At 28.7% G+C, this 12,311-nt stretch overlaps 1 protein-coding gene across 1 annotated transcript; it reads left to right on the top strand.

Annotated features, from left to right (window-relative positions):
• The first annotated feature begins 32 nt into the window (after nucleotides 1-32).
• LOC123293825 (small lysine-rich protein 1) lies at nucleotides 33-308 on the top strand. Its single transcript, XM_044874760.1, has one exon. It carries the CDS (start codon nucleotides 33-35, stop codon nucleotides 306-308), a length of 276 nt encoding a protein of 91 aa, XP_044730695.1.
• The last annotated feature ends 12,003 nt before the right edge of the window (nucleotides 309-12,311 follow it).

Genomic DNA, 12,311 nt, shown 5'->3' with positions numbered 1-12,311 from the left:
TTTATTTATAATAACAATGAGTACAAACCATAATGCCTGGTAAAAAAGGAAAAGGAAAAAAAGGCTTGAAAGGGAAAAAGAAAAAGGGATCCCGTAAAGCTGGTGGGGGAGGTGGAGGTGGAGGAGGTGGTGGAGGTGGAAGTCGTAGTGCGAAAGGTCGATGTAATGTTGATGTCTTCTCGGAGGCCGCAATGGAAAATGCTTATTACACATGCCATAATGTACAAGATTGTTTAAAAATACGTGGATTTCCTTGGCCTGAAGCAGCCAAAAAGAAGAAGGGCAAAAAAGGGAAAGGCAAGAAATAAATTTCGAGTGAATTTGTTAAGTATGATGTAATTTCATTTAAAATATTATTTAAAATACAGTTTTAATACAAAAATTTTTTAAATTTTTTTTAGGTTAATATTGTTTTTAACACCCGACTAACAAAGAGGGGTGTTATAAGTTTAACATGTCTGTATATCTGTGTATTTTGTGTTCCTGCCTGTGGCGTCGTTGTGTACCTGCCAGTGGCGTCGTCCTAATCGAATGAACCGATTTTGATTATTTTTGTTTGTTTCAAAGGTAATTTGATCGAGAGTGTTCTTAGCTAGATAAAAGCAAGTTTAGGATTTTAAAACGGAGGAGCAGATCAAAATAGCACTCTCAAAAATATCTTCAAAAATAGCACTCTCAAAAAACACTCTCGATAAATTTACTTTTCGAAAAAAAATCCCAAATCAGTTCAACCGTTTATAAACTACGATGTCACAAACGATTCGATTAGACCTGATTTTATGTCGGGGGTTTCTTAAAATTTTTAATTTGATATTATTAACAAGGATATAATGCCATTTTTGGTTTTAAAAAAAGACTATTTCATCAAGTGATTAATTATATAATTCTTTGAATTTAATGATTATCATATTTTAAAGAATATTTTATTGTGTTTGGTGCGTGGATTTGATCAAAATAACGATTAGAATTATTTTTAGACTTATTTATTATAAACTAGATATGTTGTAAGTAAGACCACAATGTTTGTGCAGAACAGTTGAATAATGTATTTTTGGAATTTCTATTAAATTTTCTACCATGGAAGCACAGGAAAGTAATTAGATTTTTATTCTTCTTCTCAGTAATTCCACTCTAAAATTTACAACAGAAAAATTCAAAGCATTTAAAAGCCGAACAGTTTTACACCATCAATTCTTAAATAAGATATATTTTATCAAAGTTTAAAATAAATAACATTGACGGTTTTTTCTACGATTTCGAGTAGATATTGCATTTTTTTCTGGTCAAATAAATAATATTATCAGCAGAATTTATGTATAAAGTTTTTTCGTTTGTATGAGGAAATGTAAAAAACATTGTTATCGTGAAAATAAATGTTTGAAAAAGTATGCTTTATTCTTAATACCTGTGATTTATATTTCTCCTACCAATTATAAATTGGCCAAAGTTATAAATATCTTTTTTTAATTAAATAAAATAAAATAGATTTTATGAAAAAAATATCTTAAACCAACTTTTTCGTAATATCTATATTTTGGCTTCTAATGACACAATCATAATATACTTGTAAGTCTGTGAATAAGACAATGTAAAAATGAATCATTATTTGAAATCTTCAATAAATTTTCTCTATATTTTGTTATTTTTAGACATTTTTTCTTTCCACAAATACAGACTTATGCACTTTATCGAAGGTCAACGGAAAGATATATAGGTTTATTATATGTTATAGGGATAGGTATTATTTCGGAGTATTCTCAGCTACATTTTTTTGTTCACATGCGAAGAAATTCGATATATAGAAATTAGATCTATCAATTTGGGGGGATTTCCAATAGAGCCATCCCAAATTGTGCTAGAGTGTTGAAAATTGGTATGCAAGTTTAGTTAGTATCAAGAATTTGTCTATTGGGAAGGGTCAACAAACCCCCTTTTCCCTTTGTTATGTCGAAATATTATGTATTTCGTGGCTTTTATGGCTATGTACAGCTATATGACATCTGTACAGCTACCTCAAATAACGCTTGATAATTTAGCTTGGGTTAGTTTCAAGGATGTGTTTTTCCCAATTTCCCAACTATTCCAAAGCTTTTTTTTATGAAGATATTGTATGTTTCTAATATCTTCAAAAAAATGACATATTGAAATGGGAAATAAATTTTTTGATAAGAAATTTAAAGAGGGGAAAATATGACTTCAATGATGGAGCTAAGTTATCATTTTTTTTCAAGTTTTTTTTCGTGTAGGATTCGGATTATTATTTTTTTACAATACATTTTAAAAAAATTCATCATAGAATATATGAGTGTACTACTATAAATGAAATTTCATAATATTTTTATTTATAACATCAAAGTACACAGATATTTGGAACACTATTAAATAGGGAATATTCATGTAATTTTTTTTAAATATTTTTAATTCATTGTTTACACCGTTATACCATGGTAAAAAATATAAATACTGCTTAAAAATGCTGTAATTGAGTGTAAAAAAATATTTAAAATATAGTATAATTTTGAGATATTTAAACGCAATTTTTTGGCGCTCTCTGTTGATGACGTATTAATATGTGACCTGTCAATTGGCGACAGTTCAATGTATAATTTACACTTTAAAAAAAAAATGAATTTACAACACAGAATTTACACTCGTTATTATTAAGTTTTCTAATAAAAAGTTGTAGAATAATATAACTCAATGGAATACCATAGAAAATATAAGTAATTAATACCATACAGTATGTCAACAAATTTTAGAAGCCAGTACTATGTTGTCACGTCTGTTTAAAAATTTGAATTTCCATTTTAGAAATTTTTAAATTTCCTGACTGAATTTGTTAATGGTTTAGTTGAAATGTCCATCCAATAAAGTTACGGAAAAATAATATTTGAACCAAAATTTCATGAATATTCCCTATAAAGTTAACAAATAGATATAAGTCTTAAGTGCAAATAAGTCATTTCAACATAAACACAGTAATAGAGTTTTTCTCTTTTGCTGAAAAAACAATGACAAGAAAGTGCTATTTCGTTTTTAGAATTATCTTCTGTAGAAAAAGCACTTTAAAGAATATTTTTCTAAATAAAAATTTGTATAAAGAAGCATAATTGAAACTTCAAGAAAATATTAAGCTTTTCATATGATAGGAAATGCTTTCAGTTGAAAAACGAAATTGGCTCTACGATATAATTTATAAATTCGGATTTCGTTTTCATATAAAAAAAACCTATAATTATTTTAAATTGAGTAAAATAAACAATATGCGGAGTGACACATTATTAAACAATTTTATCAAAATTAAACATTTTTGCAAATTTTGGTTTAAAAATATTTAATTTGAATAAACTCAATTTGAAATATTATTTTTCGGTATCATTACAAATTGTTTTCATAATACAGTAGAACCTCGATAAGTTAAAGTCCAAGGGAAACACAAAATATTTTAAGTTATAGAGGTTTTAAGTTATCAAGGGTCTATGTTAGGTAAAGGTTAATATAGAGGTATGTACATGTTTCTATGTACCCTAGTTAATATAGAGGTATGTACAATGTACATGTTTCTATGTAGTTACTGAGGGCCTATACAGAGATTATTTATTTAAGTTATAGAGGTTGCGTATTTTAAGTTATAGAGGTTTTTTGCTCTGATGGGAAGGGAACATAGTATTTTTTGAAGTAACAGAGGTTTTTATGTTACCTAGGTTTAAGTTATCGAGATTCTACTGTATTCAGAAAATATTATTATTATTGTTAGCTAGTTATCATTTGTATTGATTAAAAAATATAAAATAATAAGTAATCGATAGAATTTGTACAGGGTGAATAGTAGAATATTTCTCATGCAATTACCTAAACACACGAACCAACAGTTAAGTGTAGTACTTTGCACGAGTCCTCATTTTAATGCAGTATAATCGGATGCGAATTTTTGGTATCAACTCCCATGACATGGGTATCAAATGAAAGGGCTTACTGAGAATAATACGTATAACATATATAGATTGGATGATAATGAACTTTTATGGTAAGCATGACATGATTTTCACATCGCTTCCACCATACTTGATATACATACCTTTTTAAATTAAAACTTTAAATTACAAAAAATTTTTAATTAGAAACTTTGATTTATAGCTGAAAGCGTTCAATAAAAAATTTACAGGATGATTCAGAACGCCTCAAACTTTTGCCATGAGTGTCTCATATGAAATAATAATTTTCTATTTTTTAGTAAAATAAAAGCTTGTCTTCTAAAAATTATTTTTTGTATAAATTTTTCATTATTAACATTTAGACAATGTAAACGGTAAGGCAGTTTTTGTACAAAGAGAAAATATTTGGAACATTAAAGTCAATTACTAATATAAATAGTGTTTAATAATTGGTGATTCATTTGAAGGTATTTTTCAAAACTAAAGAAATAATAAAAACACAAATTTATCGTGTTACTTTTATTATCAAACAAAGTGACTATTCTTGATATTTATGTTTTTAAAATTATTTCTTTCAAATATTTTCCATAGACAATTTTTGAAATATAGACAATGATTCGAGAATGGTACGATGACGCATTCGAGAATGGTATTTGGCGAAAAAGCAAGTAATTTTAGGTTCGAATTCCTCATTCGTACTAGCCTTCCCATATATACTTCGGATTTTATATAGCTTTCAAGAAATCTAGGAGTGTGATGTCACAGGATCTAGACGGTCAAGTAACCGCTCCGAAGTGAGCAATTAAGTAATTTTTCTCGCAGTAAAGTCATGATTTCACCAATTCAGCGTTTTTCTGAATATAATGGCAAATCTTGAATCTTTTCAGGATGCTCTTAATTTTTTCAAGAAATAATCTTTAAAAAATCAATGTCAAGAATGGATTTGTTATTTTGTAGTTTTGGAAAAGTACCTTTAAATGAATCACTCATTATTTATAATATGACATCATATATTTTTGGAGCTTTGTATCACATGTCCTTCGATCTTATAATTTTATTCAACTTGGATCATAAACGTATGATCCATGAATATTTATTTAATTATTGTTTACAAGACAAAGAAAGACAATATAATGGTAAGGCAATTAATCATAGCTTTTTTTTTATACATTGTTTTTATTTTGTGTTATTAAATAATTGTAATTTACCATAAAAAGTAGAACAACATTATAAAAAATCAACAGAAATAAACAAATAGTTTTAAAAATAATATTTGACTTTTTAGAATTTTTGAAAATTTGAGCAAATTGAAAAGTTTTCAAGAAAAAAGTTAATATTATAGGTTAGGTTTGGTTTAGTTATATTGGCTGGCCACGAAGGACAGACTTAGCGCATTGTGATACCATATATGTGTTTTACCACCTTTCCGCTGATAATTTCATTGATCAGCTCCTGAATTTCAGAGACTGAGTGCACCTCCTTCATGAATATACCATGGCACTACACCAGCCCATAGCAACTATTAATTAAATTAATTATGTTGCGACGGCGGGAATCAAACCCGCTACCCTAAGCATACCGCGGACGGAATTGGTTTCGCCTTAACCAACTGGGCTAATAGGATGACGGGCTCGATCGACTGAGCTACTAGGTCGAAGAGTATATAAGAGTATTCAATTTTTAATATATTTTATTTAAAAAAAAATTCGAATTTAAATCATTTAAAATATGCACGTGGTCGAAAAAAAAGATTTTTCATCAAAGGTACTCAAAATTAATTTTCGAAATATTATTTTTGGGAGCTCAACGGAACAGACAGATACACCATTAAACGGACGAAATCTTCAGTCAAATTTTCTTTGGCAAAGATACTGGTTAAAGGTTTATTATTCAACGAAGTGCACTGGGGGCTCCAAACTCAGTGAACCCCGCGGACCGTGACCATCAAATCTCGTTGAACTAATTGAACTTATTTAATTCTCTTATCTTTAGAATGTGAATAAAATAGGTTGAAACACGACTATAATCATGGCAAGTCATTTGAAAAATTAACAGAATCTCGAATTCTGTTCGAAAGTTGAGGCGAATTTCTTCTGCATTTTTTCTGATGTTTGTGCAATGTTGTTTCGCCAATGATCTATGAAAATAATCCGTTAAATAAATTAAATCTTAACTGCAACAAAAGTCTTTTATATTGGTGGGTTTAAGTGCAAACAACGCTAGGAATTAGAAGATAGTAAACAAAAATTATCCAATTTTTTTGGCACCCTTCTACAAGTGGCGTTTACTCAAATATTTCTCTTCACTGCAGTTGAGAAGCCTACTGAAGAAGATTTTTATAATTATTGCAGCAACTTAAAAATAAATAAAACCAAAACAGTTTAGTGAGGGTCCCAGTTTTTTTTTGCATCAGGACTTTTGATTTCTTAGCTACGCCTCTGATAAAAGATAATATATTCAATTGGAAACTATCAATTAACAGCTCGGTGTGGTCGTTATTGCATATGGTATACAAATTTTTTAGTTTATATGTCAGTTAATTTTTTCACATCGAACATATTTTTGGGAATCTAATGGTGGTAAAAAGGAGGATAAAAGTTTGTATAAAAATCAATAAGCTACTTAACCAATTTTAAAAATTCTCTACCCACAGAATATTAAATTATCAACAAGAAATATGAGCTTTATTTTAATTTCAAAAGTTCCCCACCAAAAAAATTAAACCCCATGAAACTGTGAATAAAAAGGGGAGGTAAGTGAGAGTAAAGGAAGTGAAAGCTATAACACGGTAGTTTTTATTAGCGAAGAGGGTGCATAACCGTTACTATTTATATATTATCGATCCACTTTATTTATCATTAGTAATAGATTATTTAACTTATACAATAAAATGTATTGGATTATGTTAATAATCACCTTCTTGTGTAAGTATGTACATATCAATCAGGAAGGCATATCATTATATCTACATATTCTTTTGTCCATGAACTTGAATTCCTAACAATCTGAATGCAAATAGAGAAATTTATTTAGGGTTTGTTTTATACACTAGGTAGACCATGTTAATCTATTATGGATAGTAGTTCATTTTGTTAATAACATCATAGTCTTTCGATTAAGCATTTCATAATTAACTTTCAACACTAATTTTATACCATGTATATATGAAATATATATACTATTTAAAGTTTAGTTCCGAGTTTGTAACGCTTAAAAATATTATGCTACGAACAAAATTTTGGTATAAGTGTTCATAGAATCACCTAATCAGTCCATTTTCGGTTGTCTATCCGTGTGTCCGTCTGTTTGCCAACACGATAACTCAAAAACAAAAAGAGATATCAAGATGAAATAGCGTACTCAAGACGTTTAAAGCGAGGTCGAGTTCGTAAATGCTCAATTGGGTTTTGGGTCCGTAGGATCCATCTTGTAAACTGTTAGAGATAGAACAAAAATTTAAATGTAAAAAAGGTTCCTTATAAAAAAATGAACAACTTTTGTAGGAAACATTTTTTTGTAAACATCACTGTTTACTCACGAGGGCACATATTATATGCAAATTTTATAGTATGTATTGATATGGAATTATCAGTTATTTATGTGTGACATGTGTAATGTGATAGAGTAATCAAAACTGTTTATATATGGTATTTCAACAATTAACTCAGTCAATTGTTTGTTTTCACTTGTTTCATTTGTAATACTAGCAGTAACCCGCAAAATAATCAATATAGAAATCAAATTTTAATTCAAAGCTTTTCTCAAGAGAATTAAAAGCATCCATCTGAAAGGTGGATTCTTATTTTAGTGATAATCATTCCCGATAACGAGAAAACACGCTAATTCTCTGAAAGGTATTGGCTTAATAGTCTATCCACACTTCTCTTACCTTTTCGGAAATGTATAAAAATTATCTTAATCAATAAAGTTGGATTATGTTTTAGTAACTTATTTGTGAGAGAGTATTGATCAAACAAGTATTTATTCGATATGATAGGAGTCCGATATGACAAATAGAAAGCAATTTATTTAATAAAATTCTACAATCGACCCGACAGTCACTTGCATAAAATATAATAATCTACATACTTAAAAAATAATTATCATAAAAATAGTCATGCCTAATTTATAACAAAACGTTATTAAAATGAAAAAAATATATATGTTTTACTAAAAAATAAAAAATGGTATCAATTTGTCAAATTGAATTTTAATAAGTACAAAAAAAGTGGAAACAACAATTGACTGAGTTAATTGTTGAAATACCATGTATACACAGTGTTGATTACTCAATCACATAACAGATACATAGATACATGTTATACATACATTACTAATATAACTAATATTCTTATATATGTATAAATACATATTATACAATTTACTTATAATTTGCGCTCTCACGGGTAAACAGTGATGTTTACGAAAAAATGTATCAAACAAAAGTTGTTTATTTTTTATGAGGAACATTTTTTACATTTAAACTTTTGTTCTAACTCTAACGGTTTACAAGATGGTCCTACGTACCCAAGACTCAATTGACCTATGATACTCATTTACGAACTGGACCTCACTTTTTTCGTACTTGATATCTTTTTTCGTTTTTGATTTATCGTGTTCACAGACGAACGGACAGACGGATTGAAAACCGGAAATGGATTAATTAGTTGATTTTATGAACACCTATAGCGTCAATATTTTTAAGCGTTACAAACTTGGGACTAAACTCAGTATACCTTGAGTATTACATATATGCAAGGTATAAAAAGTGAAATAAAAAGTATTTTATTTATAAATGTATTATTATAGATAAACGTTAATATAGCAAATAGAATGAAATATATTTCCCCGTGACCTTCTTTGAATATTAAGAACGTAATGGCATTATTTTTAAAAACAATAATATTAGTACCGGAGTTGTGGGAAGGAAAAAATTAGTGAATGTCTTCCTTTCCAACAGACTTAAGAATATATGGAGCACGGTATTGGGGTCAAAAATTTTTAACATATATTTTTTTAATTTTGATGATGAATTTTGTCATAACTTAATGATATAAGAAGAAAAATAAGAATAAAATTTTTCGATATCGAGTAATTTTCAAAATATTGAAACTTGAAAATTTTGTTTTATTATTTAGCTTTCGATATGTCGAAAACCGAGGCAGATATCGAGAAAATTTATTATTATTTTGCGTGTACATTCATGAAGTTGAAAGTTGAAAAAAAGATAAAAATAATTTCAACCTTAAATACACCCTGCTCGTACATCCCTTCCATGGATGGAGATATTTAGTTTTTTTCTTTTCTTTACTTCAAGAAGTTTATTGTAAATTTGTTTTCATTCGTTATAATTTGTCAAAATTTTTTATGTCGTGTTTGGATTTTTCTCCATAACAGGCAATGTATTTTATAGCGATTTTCAATGATTTTGATATTTTAACAACATTTTTTTTTGAGTAAAAGTCCATTCATAAAAATTTTTAAGCCTTTAAATCCAATATTGTTGACATGCTCATATATTCTTAAGACATATTTGAAAATTTACGCTGTTTACAATTTATTCCAACGACTCAAAAGGCACCGTATCTTCGTAGTAAACTTTAGAATATAACAAAAAATTATCTGTTATGCGGTATAGACAACAGCAGATAAAATGGTACCAAATGGCCCCCGATTAGTACAAATACCATTCTTACTAGATCGATTACACTTAGCAATCAAATGACTTATATAATCGAGTGAAGTGTTACTTTTTCTGCCATTATCCTTACTGTTCTAAATTTTTTTTCTAAAGTTGTACAACAAACACTGCATGCTCCTTGAACTAGAGACGATAGATTAAGTCGTACACAGCAAATACTTTGAACTAAGCGTTAAGGTATTTCCGGTATGGTAATTACAGTTCCTATGCTAAAGCTGTGGTAAAAACTTTTTTTCGGCAGAATTTAATGAGATTAAATTTAAGACCTTAAGAAGGCTTAAGTACTTTTACATTTCAAAGTTTCAGAAATTTGAACGTGTAAATACGAGATAATTATGCCTATGTTTCCAATTTTGACCAATTTATATCAAAATTAATATCTCGAAAACGAAAATTAATATCTAATTCTTCTTTTATTCTAAAAATATTCCTTTTAATTCTTTTTTTTTTTTTCAATTTTGTCTAGAGAATTTTTAATATCGTAAATAACAGCCGGAAGGGCAGTGTGTTTTGCATGTTTTGAATGAGTAAATTGCGAACATTGCAGCTAATTATTTCGCAGTCTAAACGACCAAAAATTCATGAATTCACAGCTAGCATTATTCTGAGTCTGTAAGAAAATAAGGGGAAATCTGTCGAAAAGTGTATTCATACTGGAAATATCTTAAGCTACCGACCGAAATTCATTGAATCTACTACATATACCTCCTGTACTATAATAACATTATTACTATATAATAATACAAATACATAACACTGTTATAGTGGCATCTTCATGGTCTTTAACATTCATTTTAACTTTGCAACAATAAAACAACATTCAAGGTTTTTCTAATCATACTAAAACTATGATGTTAAAAAAAACACATAACATTTATTAGAAATACGGATAGTTTACGTGATTATTTTATTATTACAGGTTGGTATAATGATATTGAAAAATCGTACCATTATGTAAAAGATTAAAAAGTAGTAATATGTTGAAGAGATCAGCAACGGCGATAATTTTCTCTATATTTTACCCTATATCGATACTTAAAATACCATGGCACCAATATGGGGATCGGACTAATTTTTTTTATCACTTCAAATGAAGAATTCTCATTTCACGAATAGAAAAGTTAAGTAAGTTTTTAAAAATCTGTAGTAGTATGCAAGATATGAACGTTTCCTAATTACACAAAAAGGAAGATACTCACTTGTGAAGTCATACGTGGATATCGCCATAGAGATTACGTATAGAACTTTATTTGGCTACAAGGAGATAGGCAACTTTTGAATACAATCTTGAATGCCTATAACTTCTTCGTTTTTGTCCTTTGTCATTCTTTGACAATTTTGTCATGAAATCAAGTCTAGTTTACATTTGTATGAGCAATATGGCCAATTCGACATCAGGATTATTCCTTATTGGATAGAACAGCAAATGAATTGCAGCCCCTCATCAGTGTATTCTCTAAAGTACTTATTTTTGATCCCTTTATGTTCTTACTCTTTATTTGATTTTTATCTCAAAACACAGTGATTATTCCTCTGCATAAACCGTCTGGACATTTATGACTCAGTAATATAGCCATTTCATTAAGACAAATTTGATCCAATATATTAAACCCAAATGAAGTAGAAATGTATACTTTACTCGTTAAAAATTATCTAACGGGCTCAAACTTCCCAAACGTATAATTTAACTGAAAATTTGAAATCAACGTGAAAATTAAGAAGACAACTGGAAAGCTCAATCGGAATTTAATATTATTACTATTATTTTATTTAATTCATTAAAATTTGATTAAAATTGCGTGTGATAAAGCAAAAAAAATTTTTTTTTATTAGAAGACCTTTTTTCTTTGAATTTTCAGGATGGAAACATTGGAGTTTCTGTTAGAAAATTATTGAAGTATACTTTTACCTAGATTTGTAATTTTACGTCGAGTAGTTTTTAAAATGAGAAAACTAGGTGAGAGGTATTTAAGCATTTTAATGTTTGTCTTTATGGAATTTTGGTATGTTATTAAAAAAAAAAATGTTTTAGTATTTAAAAATGAAAAGACCATGCGATGATGAAAAAAGAAATTAAAATTAAAATCGGCTAAGAAATACTGACTTTTTTCTAAAAAGTAATGAAATCTAGACAAAGTCGTGTCAAGTCTAAGGTTCCTTACTGCGATTTCTTTATTATTATAATTAATGTTGTGTGACTTCATCGTGGACGTTGACGTGGTCTCAGATTGGTGCAATAGTGTCATGGTTTTGCACGCTTGTGTACCCTTCAAGGGCCAAGTCACACAACATTTACTATAATAATTAAGAAATCGCAGTAAGGAACCTTAGGCTTGGCACGACTTTGTCTAGATTTCATTACTTTTTTGAGATAAACAAGCAGCTCCATCGAGACTTGGCTAGTTTTTTACAGAATGTTTTTGGTGACATTCACTTCTTTTGTAGAAACGTGGGCATATTGATTAATTTTTTTCAGGGTCAAAAGGGACTTCAGATCTTCGATTATCCTAGTTTTCCTTTTATGTGGCCATTAAACCCTAACTCTGTACCAAATTTCAGCTCTCTGAGTTTATGGGAAGTACTAGTTAGTCAGTTATATTCTGATGATCATGAGTGAGTGAGTGTCATAAATGCGAAACTTTGCTTTCGCTTAACTTCGGAACTAAAATTTGAAA

Source organism: Chrysoperla carnea, chromosome 2 (assembly GCF_905475395.1).
Source record: "Chrysoperla carnea chromosome 2, inChrCarn1.1, whole genome shotgun sequence".
Classification (NCBI taxonomy): domain Eukaryota; kingdom Metazoa; phylum Arthropoda; class Insecta; order Neuroptera; family Chrysopidae; genus Chrysoperla; species Chrysoperla carnea.
Note: the sequence above shows the minus strand (reverse complement) of the source record. Positions and strands in the feature narration are given on the sequence as shown.

Bases quoted from the DNA above. Each gene is read 5' to 3' on its own strand.
- LOC123293825 (XM_044874760.1), top strand. From the start codon at position 33: ATGCCTGGTAAAAAAGGAAAAGGAAAAAAAGGCTTGAAAGGGAAAAAG.